This window comes from Bos grunniens, chromosome 13 (assembly GCF_055505025.1).
Source record: "Bos grunniens cultivar Pamir isolate PY7600 chromosome 13, Bosgru_T2T1.0, whole genome shotgun sequence".
NCBI classification, from domain to species: domain Eukaryota; kingdom Metazoa; phylum Chordata; class Mammalia; order Artiodactyla; family Bovidae; genus Bos; species Bos grunniens.
The window spans coordinates 44,296,687-44,312,642 of record NC_141177.1 but is presented as its reverse complement, the minus strand read 5'-3'; the positions used below and the strand labels follow the sequence as shown (position 1 = coordinate 44,312,642).

Below are 15,956 nucleotides of genomic sequence, written 5' to 3'. Positions count from 1 at the left end.
AGCATCCATGGCACACTTGGGGATCTAGGAGGTGGACAAGGTGAGCATGTGATAGGTGACAGGCATTGCAAAGACTTGGTGTACAGTATAAGCTGCTGAATTAATGAAGACAGGATGTTCTTGAAGCAGAGGGTGGCCTGACCCTCACCCCAGGGGCTCTGCCCTGACTCTGACTTTAACCCCTTCTCTCCTCTCTTCCAGGCCATGTACATGTTCTACGCGCTGGCCATTGTGTGTGATGACTTCTTCGTCCCCTCCTTGGAAAAGATCTGTGAGGTACATGTTTGAGCACTGGAACTGTTCCAGCCTCCTCCACTGAGATCCTGAGGAGCCCTGCATGCTGCTGGGTGGGAAGGCCAGGCACCAGCATGCTTCAGAGCTGTGGGCAATGGTAGCCCAGAAACTCACTGGTCTGCTTAGAGTTTCATTGTGCTCATCCATGCTGTGTTGGGTAGTGGTTAGTCGCTCAGTAGTGTCCAGCTCTTTGAGACTCCATGATTGTTGCCCACTAGGCTCCTCTGTCCATGGGGATTCTCCAGGCAAGAATACTGGAGTGGGTAGCCTTTCTCTTTTCCAGAGGATCTTCCCAACCCAGGGATCAAACCCAGATATCCCGCATTGCAGACAGATTCCTTACCATTTGAGCCACGAGGGAAGCCCATAAACACCAGAGTGGGTAGCCTATCCCTTTTCCAGGGGATCTCCCCGACCCAGGGATCGAACTGGGATCTCCTGTATTGCAGGCGAATTCTTTATCAACTGAGCTACCAGAGGAGCCCATGCCCATCCATAGCTGGGCTTTAACCCTTCCGGCCAGCTCTCCCTGCACCCTTTGGCGTAACTCGAAATGCGGTTTGTGTTCTGTTCCCACTTTCTTTTTCTTTTAAGTCTCACTCTTTCTTCCTCTTTCCTCCACCTTCCTCCCCTCTCTTTCATTCTGCCGCCATAATCCTCCCTCATGATTTGTGGGGTCCGCGAAGAGTGAGAAGTCTTCAGCCTCACCTCCACCACCCTTCCTCTCTGTGCATGTGCAGAAATACTGCAAGCAGGGCCCCCAAGAGCAAGACAATGAAAGAACTGGCTGCAGAGACCAGGAAAGGGTCTCTTCGAAGTCAGCCCAGGGGACGCCAGGGCCAATTACATCCCTTTCATCTGAAAATATTTAGCATATCCAGAGCTCTTTCAATTCTCTTGCTTCTTTCATCTCTTTTTCTGATTTGAAATGTGGTCTCCTTTATCTGGAAGCTTTCTGTTTTATTTTTAATTCAGAATCCCGTTTTCAGAAAGTGTCTCTCCCAGGTGCACCTCCTGTCTGTCCGGAACTCCTGTCCCTTTACGTTGCCCTCAGCCTGGACTGTCCCTCCCGCCGTGTCTGAGTCACTGGGTCTTGCGGGACAGTGGGGAACAGAAGTTACATTTCCAACAAGTTCCCAGGTGATGTGCTGGTCTGGAAGCCACGCTGGAGAACTACTAGCTTAAGCAGTTTCTTCCACCTCCTGAAGTCAGTTAGTTTTGTGTACTTGAAAGAGAATCATCCCACAGCAACCCTAGAGAGACCCCGAGTGGGTTCCTCTGTACAGTGGAGGTGGGAGAAGGGAAGTGAGAGAGCTGGTTTCTGAGATGGATGGCTGGCCAGTGTGCAGGCCTTTTGTCCAAAGCAATTTAACCTGAGAACAGGGTCACCTGGTGGAGAAGAGGGGGAGGCACCAAGTGCCAGTGATCAGGGTCATCTGTGGTCTCTAAAACCCACCAGGAGCAGTTTAGTCCTCACACAAAGCCAACCACTCTCTAATCACACATTGTTTAATAGCCAAGTTAAGACCTGGTGCTGGAAATGTACATGCAATTGTCAGAATGTGTTCTCCTCCACTGGGGACACACATGGCACCTGTGAGCACACCCCCTGGGGAGGAATCAAGGTGAAATGTGGTGTGATCCTGGCCGTCAAGGGGCCTGGGGCTCAGAGCAGCTCCAGAGTGAGACCCGGGGACAGGTGAAGTGCTGGAGCTGGAGATGCAGAGAAGAGGGGAACAGAAGAACAGAGGGGAACAGAATTGACTCACCTTGAGATCAGGGAAGGGCTTGTGCAGGGGCAGGATGTGAGCAGCGGTCTCAGTGGCAGTGTCTTACAAGGACATATGTAAGCCAAGAGTCCGGCAGGAGAACTAAGCTGGGAGACCCAGGGACAAGACTCAGCGTGTGGGGAGCCCTGGGGATGCCCGGCCCAGACATAGGAGTTTCTCAGGAGGAAGCTAGAAAGCTTTTGATGACTGTTCTAATAGATGGAAAGGGTCCCAAGGCAGGAAGTGCTCCCCCAACCAACCAGGACCCAGTGAGATGTGGCCAAAGCTGACATGAATGAGGGGTGAAAGAGGAGGGGAGGTCCAGAAGGAAGAAGCAATGTGATGAATGAAACAGAGAGAGGAACAGGACATGCATGAGCCCCGGGGTGGACTCCACAGCTAACGCCCCAGCGGGAGCCCGAGCTGGAGCAGACACTGCAGAGTGAGGCTCACAGCTTCTGGCGAGCCTGGGCAAACCAGCCATGGACCCTGAGCACTGCTGGGGTACCTGCCCAGGGAGATGGGATGCCTGGCCACCCTCACGGCCACACCTTTCACCTTCACACAGCCGCATCTCCATCTTGGGGTCTTCTCACAAACACCTGGAACGTTTACTGCTCAGTCAAGATCCAGGGAACCCAGGTTTCCAGGTCAAAATGTTCAGCAGGGCTCCGCGGCAACTTCAGACGGTCAGTGGAGCCAGGGGCCTTCACCGAGGCCGTGCTGCCCCTCAATGGCTGAGCGGGGAAGTGCAACTGTGGTGCTGCTGGAAGAGGGACCAGGGTCCCTTAAGCTGGGATGCCCAAGGGAGCCGCCTATTTACTGACAGCCGGCAGCTTCCTTTCTGGGCCAGGAGTGAATGCAGAAAGGCTCCCCACGCCACCCAGCCTCAGTTGACGTGCCTTCTTGCAAATCACCTTTTGGGTCAGCAAGCAAGGTAACCCGGAGAGCTCATTGTGTGGATCATCTTGGCGGGGCTCACCATCTCTTTCTATTTATTCTCATTGCCCCCCATTCCCTCTACCCCAGGCTTCAAGGCTGCATTGAGGATGGGTGATCCTCCCCAGCCCCAAACTCCCAGATTCAGGGCTCAAAAACTGGTTACCATGAGCCTAATTTAGCTTGAGAACATCAGCAAGATAATGAAAAAAGTCAAAATCTTTTACATAAAAATGTGGATTTGGGCATCTCTATAAATAGGAATATTTGGCAACATAGAGGGAACTGAGCTTTTAAAAAAGAGGTGAAGGCCCACCCTGCCTCGCAAGACCACTCCCCTCCCCCATTATCTCTACAGCCCCTGGGGCATCTGGCTTGGGATCCCTAGATCTTGTCAGAACCTTTACTTGGAGGGAACATGTAGCCCCTCCCTGATACTGCCCAGAGGAGGAGGTGTGGCCCAGCTGGGGAGAAGGGGAAGCTGAGGAGGGACTGAGCTGGGACCTGGGGAGTCACAGTCACTGCTGTTCCAGGAGAAACCCGATTCACCTATGCTTTTGCTCCCCTGCAGCGCCTGCACCTCAGTGAGGATGTGGCGGGAGCCACATTCATGGCGGCGGGCAGTTCAGCCCCGGAGCTGTTCACGTCGGTCATAGGTAGGTGCCAACCTGAGGAACATCTCAGCTCTGTCCTCCCTGAAGAACGAGGGCTCTGGAAACAGGAGCACTGAGACCCCGAGGGGCAGAGCACTAGCCTCCCCGCCCCCGCTGGAGTGGTTGTTTTCATCTTATTAAAGTGGTGTTTTTGCTTTGCATGAATGGGTCCCAGACCCTGTTCCAATGGTCCGTGGACAGAGGCTCCAATAGAGATTGGAAAGTTCTCTCCAAGCCTCGGCTGTTTCCTGTAGATCCTGAGAACAGTCTAACTAACACTTAAAAAACTCCCCCCCATATACATGGAATCTAGAAAAACAGCACTGCTGAAGATAATTGCAGAGCAGGAATAGAGATGCAGATGTCAAGAACAGAGATGTGTCCATGGGGTGGTGGGAAGAGGGGAGGGTGGGATGAACTGAGACAGTAGCATTGACATGTATACATATTTGAGGGCGTGTAAAACAGATAGCTAGTGGGAAGCTGCTGTATAGCCGAGGGAGCTTAGTTTGATACTCTGTGATGAACTAGAGGGCTGGGATGGGGGCAGGGAGGGAGACTCAAGAGGGAGGGGATATATGTACACATATGGCTGACTCACTTTGTAGTACAGCAGAAACCAACACAGCATTGTAAAGCAACTATGCTCCGATAGAAAATGAATAAATAAATAAAAATCTCCCCCCACCGCCCCGCACCCACTTTGGATACAGCCCACCACAGCAGCCGGCTAACCTCGGTCTGTGTTTCAGGAGTCTTCATCACCAAGGGCGACGTGGGCGTGGGGACCATCGTGGGCTCTGCTGTGTTTAACATTCTGTGCATCATCGGCGTCTGTGGGCTCTTCGCGGGGCAGGTGAGACTCACCAAAACGTGGCATGGTGGGGCCCTTGTGGAGGTAAGGCAGCGGCCTGTCTCCCTTGAGTGCACCCAAGGGCCAGTGGTCTTGGGTCAGGTGACATGGGGTCTCATGATCTGAGAAACTGGCCCAGCCAGGACTGGAAACCCAAGCAGCGTGATTTGATCTCTGGGCTGATGGATTGTGGAGTTCAAGAGCCACGTGAATAGGTAACCAGCCTGCAGATCTGAGGGTGTTACCCTCATTTTGCTGTGTTCCTGATCTGAACTGAAATGATGTAAACCAACCTTAGGAGTGGAAATGGAGTTAATGGGGTGGAGGGAGAGGAGATGACATATTGTTTTTCTTCACTTGTCACAGTTTGGGGAGCATTCTCTCTTTTTCTATAAGGATCAAGCATTTGACTTCTGGATCCACTTGAGCTCACTTTGGGGGTCATGAGAGGCTTTGCATGCCTGTGTTTTACCTGTAGAGACTATTCCACTGCCAGAAGGTGTCGTGGGGCCCGTGTGCAACTGGTGTCTGTCTTGGAAAATCTGGAGAAGACACTTGATGTCACCATCATGTGAGGCTGCTGGGCATCCTCAGCCTGGCAGTGGCAGCTGGGGGTTTGCAGCCAACGGCCCTCCTGGCTGGCTCTGATGCCCTAGTTTCTTTCATAGAAAGATTATTCAGAAACACAGTCCTGAGCTCTCTGCCCAAACAGCCAGGACTCCATATCTTCTAGGAAAAGCGACTGCCAGTAGCCCGTGAGGGTCTCCCACTTGCAGTACTGAGGAACCCGGGGACCCCTCCAGCCCCCTTGCTATGGAGGAAGGATGCAGGTTCTGCTGGAAACGGCTGGTTGGTTTGCAGGGCTAAGGAAGTTCCTGCAAACCATCTCCCACATCCTTTCCCAGACCCTGGCTGGGGGCACCCAGCACCACCGACTCTCATGCCAGCTGCTCCCTGACACCACTGCCCCCCTTACTGCCTGCTTTGCATTCCCATCATCTTCATCCCGAGTGGTTTGTTTGGGTCACCTGGTTGGTTTGTTGCTTCTGGGGTACAGGCAGAGGGACACCTTGATCCCATCAGGGGTCAGCTCCAGAGCCCACAGCTGGATGCTTACCCCCAGAAGGGGCTGCCAGACAGCTGGGTCCATATGTGGTGATCAAGTTACACCTGACTGGCTAGACTGAATGTTTTCTTTCTTCATCCTTTCAGTCCGTTGTCTCGTCTTAGATTTTATGGACTCGTGACATGGCATTTTTTATATCTCTTGTAAATGTAGTTGCTGCTGCTGCTAAGTCACTTCAGTCGTGTCCGACTCTGTGCGACCCCATAGACGGCAGCCCACCAGGCTCCCCCGTCCCTGGGATTCTCCAGGCAAGAACACTGGAGTAGGTTGCCATTTCCTTCTCCAATGCATGAAAGTGAAAAGTGAAAGTGAAGTCGCTCAGTCGTGTCCGACTCTTAGCGACACCATGGATTGCAGCCTACTAGGCTCCTCCATCCATGGGATTTTCCAGGCAAGAGTACTGGAGTGGGGTGCCATTGCCTTCTCCGTAAATGTAGTTAGTACCCCCCAAAAGTGAGTGTCCATCTTTGCCTTTGGGGCCGTTTGTACTTCCCTGGCCCCCACCTATGCTGGCCGCCCTCCCATTGCCTCCCAGAGATGAACAGTCACATTCCGCAGAGCCCGTGGCTGTCAGCACTCTCTTAATTAGCGTCGTCACCGACAGCAGTAGCAGTAGGAGTATTAGCCCGGCCGGTGTTAGTGTTGTCACTAGTTCGTTAGTCATTTGTTCCTGAAGCTTGATGCAAAGTCAGGCCCAAAGGGGGAGAAATAATGTAAAGAAATGAAACACGTAGCTGAAAAGTGCCGAGGAAATGCCACACAACTAATTACATAGGAGGTGGGCTGAATGCACTTGTTTCATAATTTATTAGCAATGCGGTTAATCACTGGCTTGGTTAGAACACCTGCAGAAAAGACAAATTGCTTCCTGAACTTTAGCAAGTGCTGGGATCAGTCACTTCACTCCCCTGGAAGGGCCTTGCCAAACTCCTCTCACATGATCGGGGGAGAAGCACCAACCACAGTGGTGTTAGAGGAGCTGGATGGTGATTCTGGGGCTGACCTCCCTCCTGACTCTCCTTGTCCTGTGCCCACTTGGAGAGGTCCAAGGCTACCCAGCTCTCTTTTTCAGACCTTTGTAGAATCCCAGAAGTCTTTGCAGAGAGAGAAAAAAATGATGTTTTGGAAAGAACATGAGCCCGGGGATCAGATACGCCTGGATTTGGATCCTGGCTCTGCCATTTGCTGGCCATGGAGCCTTGGAGAAGTTATGTCACCTCTCTAACCTTCAGTGTTCTCATCTGTAGAGTGGATACAGGACACCTACCTCTTAGCATCACTGTAAGGATGAAACGGAGCTTGTTCGGCAGCGCGTGGTCCACACGGCACACACTAGTACAGTCAGACAGCATTGTCAGCTCTGAGAAGAAAAAGGTTCCCTGGGGTCACTGTCTCCAGATTCCACCCTCGGTCACCGCAATAATTTGACCTGCCTATTGCTAGAACTTATTAACAGTACAGTGGAACAGAATGGCCATCATCAAAAATCTACAAACAGTGCTGGAGAGGGTGTGGAGAGAAGGGAACCCTCTTGCACAGTTGGTGGGAACGTAAGTTGATACAGCCACCATGGAGAACAATATGTTGTTGTTTAGTTGCTAAGTCATGTCCAACTCATTTGTGACCCCATGGACTATAGCTTACCAGGCTCCTCTATCCATGGGATTTCCCAGGCAAGAATACTGGAGTGGAATCCTGGAGTTGCCATTCCCTTCTCCAAGGGAATCTTCTCAACCCAGAGATCCAGCCCATATCTGCTGCATTGCAGGTGGATTATTTACTGCTGGAACAGTAGGGAAGCCCATGGAGATTTCTTTTAAAACTAGAAGTAAAGCTACCATATGATCCAGCAATACCACTTCTCGCCTTATACCCTGAGAAAACCACAATTCTAAAAGACACATCTACCCCAATGTTCATTGCAGCACTATTTATAATAGCCAGGACATGGAAGCAACCTAGATGTCCATTGACAGGTGAATGGAGAAAGATGCGGTACATATGTATGATGGACTATTACTCAGCCATAAAAAGGAATGAATCTGAGTCAGTTCTAGTGAGGTGGATGAACCTAGAGCCTGTTATACAGAGTGAAGTAAGTCAGAAAGAGAAAAACAAATATCGTATATTAACGCTTACATATGGAATCTAGGAAAATGGTGCTGATGAACCCACTTGCAGGGTAGCAATAGAGACTCAACATAGAGAACAGACTTATGGATCCAACAGAGGAAGGAGAGGGTGGGGCAAATTGAGAGAGTAGCACTGAAACATGTGCTGTGTGCTTAATCACTCAGTCATGTCCAACTCTTCGCTACCCCATGGACTGTAGCTCACCAGGCTCCTCTATTCGTGGGGGTTCTCCAGGCAAAAATACTGGAGTGGGTTACCATGCCCTTCTCCAGGAGATCTTCCCAACCCAGGAATCAAACTGGGGTCTCCTGAGTTGCAGGTGGATTCTTTACCAGCTGAGCCTAAATATACACATGACCATATGTAAAATAGATAGCTAATGGGAAGTTGCTGTATGACACAGGGAACTCAAGGCAGTAGTCTTTGACAACCTAGAGGGATGGGATGAGGTGGGAGTGGGAGACAGGCTCAAGAGGGACGGATATATATATATACTTATGGCTGATTCATGCTGATGTATGGCAGAAACCACCACAACTTTGTAAAGCAATTATCCTCCAATTAAAAAAAGTTTAAAAAAAAATAGTTGAACAACCATGGGATGCCAGTGGGGAGGAATGGGAAGGCTGGGGAGAAAATGAGAAGCAAGATGAGGTGTTGGGAATTCCCTGCCAGCCCAGTGGTTAAGAATCTGCCTTCCGATGCAGGGGATGAGGGTTCAATCCCTAGTTGGGAAGCTAAGATCCCACACGCTGTAGAGCAACTATGCCAGTGTGTCACAACTCGAGAGTCCGTGCACCACACCAAAGGATCCTGCACGACATACTGCTGATCCCATGTGCTACAGCTAAGACCTGACACAGCCAAAAAAAAAAAAAAAAGTTGAGGAGGTGTTAGTAGAAAGACCTCAGAGGACTGGTCCTGGTCCCTGTGCCTTCTGATCGCTGGGAGGAAAACCAACTTCGGTGAGACACAGATGCTGCCTTATCTTCCGAGAAGCCCTCCTAGGCAGTGGAGCTGGGACAGAGGCATGTGGCAGCACAGGACAGACTTTGGGAATTGAGCTGATTCATCAGTCCAGTCATGGGGCTCACTTGGCAGTGTCATTTACGTTGCTCCGCACTTGTATTTGCGGGGAGAATTACCAGTGAGCACCCGTGGGCTTCTCTAACGGTGTCCTGGCGTGAAAGGCTATTAGTGACCAAGTCTGCTCCCCATCTGAAATTAAAGTGATTCGGCCATAAGGCTTGAGTTCCTGTCTCAATTAGGGTTTTGATGAATTCGATGTAATTGAATGTCTGCTACATTGGCAATTTGCGAACATACCCAGCGCCTTGGAGTTCGCCTAAGGTGCTTTGGGGAGTTTTATGGGACGAGAAAGAAATTGCTTCTTGGAAAGTATGAAAAGGTTCTTGGTCCTAAAGATTTTCTTTATGTAAGAGCAAAACATAATAACAAAGACAGAACACTGAGATCTGGAGACAACACAGTAATGTATCTTATGTATTGTATTAAAAGAACTGCTGCCAGTTTTGCAAAACAACATACTTATGAATTTAAATCTCCCATTCAGTTATGTTAAGCTTTCAAGACATAAGCATAGACAGACAGTAAACAGTCTAACTGCATCCCAGATGCAGAATTCTCATATTCCGGTTATTACAGGCTGGCAGAGGAGCCCCTGATTCCTCTCCCAGCATCCTAGAAATGTACCTGATGTCCTCTGGTGAGGTCCATCTTCTAGTGGCTGGGTTTGCCTTCCTTCTGTGAACACTTTGCCTATGCCAGCCCCAGACAGCACCCAGAGGTGGGATCTCTGAATCAAGACCTGCCTGCCTGAGATTGGGTTTCCCCAGAGGAATCTAAACAGCAATTTAAAATTCAAGTAGTTTATCTAAAAGTTGATCTCAGAGACTTCCCTGGCGGTTCAGTGGTTAAGTGCTCCAATGCAGGAGCTGAGGGTTTGATCCCTGGTCAAGGAGCTAGAATCCCACATGCTGTGTGGCCAAAAAGCCAAAACAGAAAACAGAAACAACACTGTAACAAATTCAATGAAAACTTTAAAAATGATTCACATTTAAAAAAAAAAAACCTAAAAAAATAATGAAATAAAAGGTGATCCCAGGACAGGCCAGCCAGGCAGTAGGGGAGTGAAATAGGGAAGTGAAAGCAGCCAAGGGCTGTGTGTCCCCAGCAAGTCCCTGGTGTGGGTGGCTGGGATCGCTGCTTCAGGGGGCCGGGAAGATAGCATAGCACACAGCCTCCAGGTTTTCGCACCCAATGGGCAAGAGCAGGGGATTTATCTACCACCCTTCCTCGTCATTGCTTAAGGATTGCCTTTGAGGGACATTAATTCTGTGACGTTCCAATTTACTGAGCACAGGCAGGGTGGACTTTGGGGCCCAGAGAAAACCTCTTAGCAAGTAGACTTAGGAGACTGGCTGTTGGAAGGACCTGAAATGGTAAAAGGTGGGGAGATATGAGTGGGGTCCATAAAGCATGGCTACACACTCAAAACAGCCTTCGAACATAAGCCATCCTGTAGGTCTCACCTCCAGCTCACAGGGAGGAGACACCAGCCTCAGTGCCAGACTGCCTCCTCGGAGCTCAGGGCCAGGACAGCCTGATTGCAGGGAATGTCCCTTGTGTTCAAAATAACAGCTGCCATTCTAGGCAGTCTTTGCTTCCACTTGGGATGCAGAAGGCCTGAGCTCCCTAGAAGTGCAAGGAGAAATCTGGATAATGTAAAAATCATATACGGGGATGTCAAGGGACAGTGGAGATCAGAAGGGCTTGATGGACAAATTTCCAGAGAGAGGAGCCCATCCCACGTGAGCTGTAAGCCCTGGTGGTCTGGATGCGGGGGAGCAGCAGGATCCAGAAGTTCACTGGATAGAGACAAGTGAGCCTAGCATCATCCACTGGCATCTGAAAGACCATCCGGGACAATAATGATTTGATCTCCTCACCCCAGATTTGCTGAGAAAGGTGGAAATGAAGGCAAGTCAATAAATAGAAGGAAATCATTCCCTCTGCCCCATCTCCCACACTCTCCTGAGACCCGAAATGGACGGACGCAAAGGGAACTGGGAATTTGGAATGCCAGATCAGATCCTGATAAGAACTGGGAGACTGGTCCTTCCTTGGGAAGCTGGATGGTGTCGCACTGAGCCAAAGTGGGCTGCCACTCAGCCCCGGTCGGATGAAGCCAGGCTGACCTCTGAATAATCACCTCCTCCCTGTGCCAACAGGCGAGAGAAAAACTGGAGATTTCCAGAGGGAAAAGAACCAGGATTATTCCTCAGCTCTCACCCTTCTGTACATAATTTCCAGGATGCAGCAGTAAGTTACAGGACCCGTGAAGAGGTAGGAACAGAACTCATAACCAAGGAAAGACCGCAGAAGTAAACCACAGATGATCCAGATACAAGAATTAGAAGAAAATCATTTAAACCATCTCTCTTAAATAGGGAAAGGTGGGAAGAATAAATGAGGGTGGGTAATTTCAGCAGAGAAATGGAAAGAATAAGAAAAACCACATAGATGTTATATATATATATATATATGTATACACATATATATTTTTTAAGTTGCTATTTACAGTAAGTCCCTTACATATAAGCCTACAAGTTGTGAGCTTTTAAAGATGTGAATGTGCCTTCACATGTGCAATCACATAAGTTGGTTCACGTGTCTGGTGTACGCTGTCATGTGAGTGCACCCTCAACACATGGTTGTACTTTACTGGACAGTACTGTACAGAGCACAGTAGTACCGTATCTTTATTTCAAGCTCAGGATGTCCAGAAGCAAGTGTCAAAGCAGGGGTGATGTCACTGGTACTGCCAAGAGGCACTAAGTCGTAACAGTCGTTACTTGTTGGGTACCCAGGCTAACTTTGCTGGACTTATGAACAAAAGTGACTTAGTAGAGCACTCTCAGAATGGAACTTGCTCATATGTAGGGGACTTACTTACCTGCACCAAAGTGCAGGCATCACACTAGATACTGTATAAGTATTTGTAGAAATGCACCTCCTGACTTTTAAGATAGTGTCGTCCTCATTCACAGACAGAGGACTGAGTAGCTGGAGGCAGGGGGCAACCGTGAAGTAGTTAAGCCTGGATTTGAGTCACATCTGCGGACTGTCAAATCCACTCTCATTTCACATGGGGAACTTACGACTTAAAAATTCCAGATGTTATTATTGAGTTCTTATAATTATCCCTTAGCTCATGGGTGTTCCTTAGAAATGTTGAGTGTAGGAGATGAAACAGGGGCTTCCCAGGTGGTGCTAGTGGTAAGAACCCACCTGCCAATGCAGGAGATGAAAGAGATGCCGTTTCAATCTCTGGGTCAGGAAGATCCCCTGGAGGAAGGCGTGGCAACCCACTCCAGTATTTTTGCCTGGAGAATCCCATAGACAGAGGAGCCTGGCCTGCTACAGTCCATAGCGTGGCAAAGAGTCGGACACAACTAAAGTGACTTAGCACTCAGGCACACAGGAAATGGAACAAAGGAAAGCAAGAAATGGACATGTCAGCACCATGGTGGCGACCCAAGCTGGGTGATGGAAGCACTCAGCCCAGCCAGTGCTCAGCTAGAAGCTGATCTCATAATCAAAGGACATCGTCCACTGCTGGGTTTACAATTCCCCCAAACAGACAGGGGATTCAGGCTGATAAATACAGTGAGAGGTCTACAGGTCACCTCAGTTACCTGTGCACCTTGGTTTTTGGCTTACTGTTCACCAGACAAAACCCAGCCACACACCACCTATCAAATTCCCAGAGAAGCATCCAGTCTCCCCAAGAGGCTGGGAACTGAGGACAGGCAAGGCTGAAGATCTCACACCACTAGTTGCCAAACCTAAAATTAGGAACTGTAGGCCTGCCATCCCCTGCTGGAGCTGGGGTAGCCGGCGGGGGGGAAGCTCAAGGAATAGAAGGAATAATCCATGGAAAAACCAGGAGGAGCCAAGTGCAGGCAGCGGCCCTGCCCAGGAGGCAGGATGCTGTAATGGGAGAATTTGTGGTGCAGGAGTAGACCAAGGCCTGGGTCAGGTCCAGCTGGTGTGTTCCCTGGATATTCTACCACATTCGAGTAGAAGAGAGTTTCTCCCAGGGTCATCGTCAGGCCACCTGCCTTAGGAAGATCTTGTTGAAAGCAGATCCCCTGCCCTCGTCCAGAGCAGGGGACGAGGAGCATCTGTACCTGCTTGAGCCCCATCTGCAGGCTCAGCTCTGCTCAATCCTTGGACCAAGCTTGACCTTGGGCAAGAGGCAGCCCACCTTGGGCGGTTGGTCCTGGCAGCATAAATGGTCCCCTCTGGATGCTCCTGTCCTGTGACTATCTGTCTGCTCAAGGCTGTCTCCCTTATGTTCCCTGGTATCTTTTCCTTGGTTGTCCCCTCTGTTCCCCTACAAGCCCGGGTCCGAACAGAGCCCCACACCTGATCTTCCCCTGATAGACCCTGTTGTTCCTGGCCCGGGCTCCTTTAAGGTCACCCACACAGCTCTCTGCTGCTCCACCTCAATGGCCTCTGCATCCTCATCCCAGCTCTCTATTCTCACTTTAGCTTTGGCTCATAGCACGTGTTCCTGGATTGTTCTACTTCCTTGAAATGATCCCTGGAGATCAGAACCCACATCTAGATTAGGTAAGAGGTTTTTGGTTTCAGGAAACAAAAAGCCCCAGCTCTAACTTGGTCTCTTAGAGGATGGGAATGTATTAATGTCTGAAAAATACAGAAGAAAACCGGACTTCAGGCATGGTTTGATCAAGCCTCCAGCCACGTTTTCTGTGATTCTCTTACCACTAATCTCTTTTGTTCCCTTCCACATAACTATTTTTCTTGGGGGCTGTAGCAGTTTCAGGCTTCATATACACATTTCACACTGACTAGGAAGAAGAAGAATATCTCCCCACCCTTCATCCTCATGGCATCATCAAACAAAAATCTGATTGGACTCAGGTCACCTGACCATCCCTGAACCCATCACTGTGGTACAGGAACTAGAATTACCCAGTTGGTTTAGATTACTCAGAAACCAACCACGCTTTCCTCCGTCTCCCCAGAGATAAGACTATGATCCGTTCCACTCCACGTACATAGCCATTGGTCCCTGGTTATCATAGAAAGCAGATAAATGCCTACAGAACAAAGCCTATGCAGTACCCTAGGGCTAGTGTGACACAGACAAACGTGTTTAGATCCATTACAGGTCCTTGTGTGGACACTGATTTCATTTCTTTGGGGTAAATAAGGCAGGAGTGGGATTGCTGGGTCATATGGTGAGTATGTTTATAAGAAACCACCAACAGACTTTCAAAGTGGCTGAAACCCTTTTGTATTCCCACCAGCAAGCTGTGTATTCCAGCCGCTCTGCATCTTCTCCAGCACTTGGTACTTTCAGATTGTTGTTTTGTTTTGCTTTTAGCCATTCTAGTGAGCACGCGTGGCACCTCACTATAGTTTTAACTTGCGTTTCCCTGATAAGTCATGATGTCGAGCATCTTTTCATGTGCTTCTTCCCTGCCAAACATATATCTTGTTTGGCAAGAGTCTGTTCAAATCTTTGTCCATTTAAAAAAGAATTATTGGAGTATAGTTGATTTACAATGTTATATTAGTTTCAGGTATACAGCAAAGTGAATCAGTTATACACATACATATATCCACTCTTTTTTTTAGATTCTTTTTCCCATCTTGGCCAGTACAGAATATTGAGTAGAGCTCTCTGTGCTATACGGCAGTTTATTATTAGTTATCTATTTTATATATAGTGTGTGTGTGTATATATATATATGTATGTTCCAATCTCCCATTTATCCCTCCCCCACCCCTTATCCCTTGGTTTGTTTTCTGTATCCATGGCTGTACTTCAGTTTTGTAAATAAGTTCATATGTATCCCCTTTTTTTAAGATTTTCCATTTTAAGTGGGGTTTTCACCCTCTTACTCTAAAGTTCAGCGGTCTGTGTACCATGATGCTTGACCATCCTTCTGAGACATTCTGTCCTGTTTATTTTATCTTCAGATGAGTAAAGACTAGGGCCGTTAGAAATGCTTTAAAGTGACTGTGGCATTGTGTTGGATGCATTTGAGTTTATAGAAGAGATTCTTGGAGAACTCTTTCATCCTGTGGGAGAAAAAGGCAAGGTCACTTCCCTTTCAATGTGCAAGGAGCCCAGAACCTTACAGCCATCCCAGAGCCACCCCAAGTAGAAGGTCCATCTTTAGACACGCATGTCTTTCTGGTCAGGATCACGCCCAGATGGATTCCACGGCCCCTCTGCTGCCTATTGTCCAGCCAGGCCCCCTGCCCCACAAGCAGCTGAACCTGGGTTGATGGGTGAATGCAATAGGGACAGAAACCCTCTGGCTGGCAGATGCCTGCTTTATCGTGTCTCTTTAAACAAGCATCCTTAGCTGTCAGCCTGTGCCTGGCACTACTTTCATGCTTGAAACCCCTCTGATCCTCACAAGAAACCTCTGAAGAGGACAGTGTTTTTACAAAAGAGGAAACCGAGGCTCTGAGAGACCAAGTAACCTGTCAGTCACAGAGCTGTTAAGTTGTGAGGAGTTTAGGGCTTCAGGGATCCTGAAAGCCCGGCAATGGGAGGCTCCCCCTCAAGCCCAGCTCAGAGGCCTGGTGCATTAAGCTCCCTCCACACCACAGCTGTGCTCCCATTCACAGCTCAGTGCCTTTGCATTCCCACAAAACCTGCCTCACAAGGAAGCAGAGGGTGTGATCCAGTGAAAAGGGAAAGATGGGAATTCCTCCTCACCCTAAATTAGCATATGTAGCATCAGCTGAACTTCCACCCTTCTGGGGGATCTGGCATCTTGAGTCCCTCACATCCACTCCTGAGCCCCCTGAAACTGCCAAGTGGCCCCAGGCCCCCTCAGTCTGGGCACCGAGACCCACTTGCCAGCACACAAGCCCTTAGTCCATAAGCAGAACCCGCACACAGTTGTGAAGAAGTCCAGAACGTGAGCAAGTGGTGACCGTGTGTGCAGAGTGCCAGGAAGGCTGCTGTGTCTACTCCCGCAGCCACGTGTCCCCCGAGCACCCCACCTGCCCTCCTGTCACCCCACACGCACAGAGCGCTGCAGGGGCTGTGACCGAACTGATCAGACTTCATGCTTCTGGTTTGAGCAAATGGGTTAAAGTGTTTGTGGTGGGAG

General features: G+C 49.4%; 1 protein-coding gene across 2 annotated transcripts in view; it reads left to right on the top strand.

Annotated features, from left to right (window-relative positions):
* Positions 1-15,956, top strand: part of SLC24A3 (solute carrier family 24 member 3) — a 429,713-nt gene that overhangs the window by 327,359 nt on the left and 86,398 nt on the right. For both annotated transcript variants that reach the window (XM_086333740.1, XM_086333741.1), the window contains exons 4-6: positions 202-276; positions 3,574-3,658; positions 4,408-4,511. In XM_086333740.1, the coding sequence (XP_086189866.1) occupies positions 202-276; positions 3,574-3,658; positions 4,408-4,511 (264 nt within the window). The remainder of the gene's footprint in view (positions 1-201; positions 277-3,573; positions 3,659-4,407; positions 4,512-15,956) is intronic.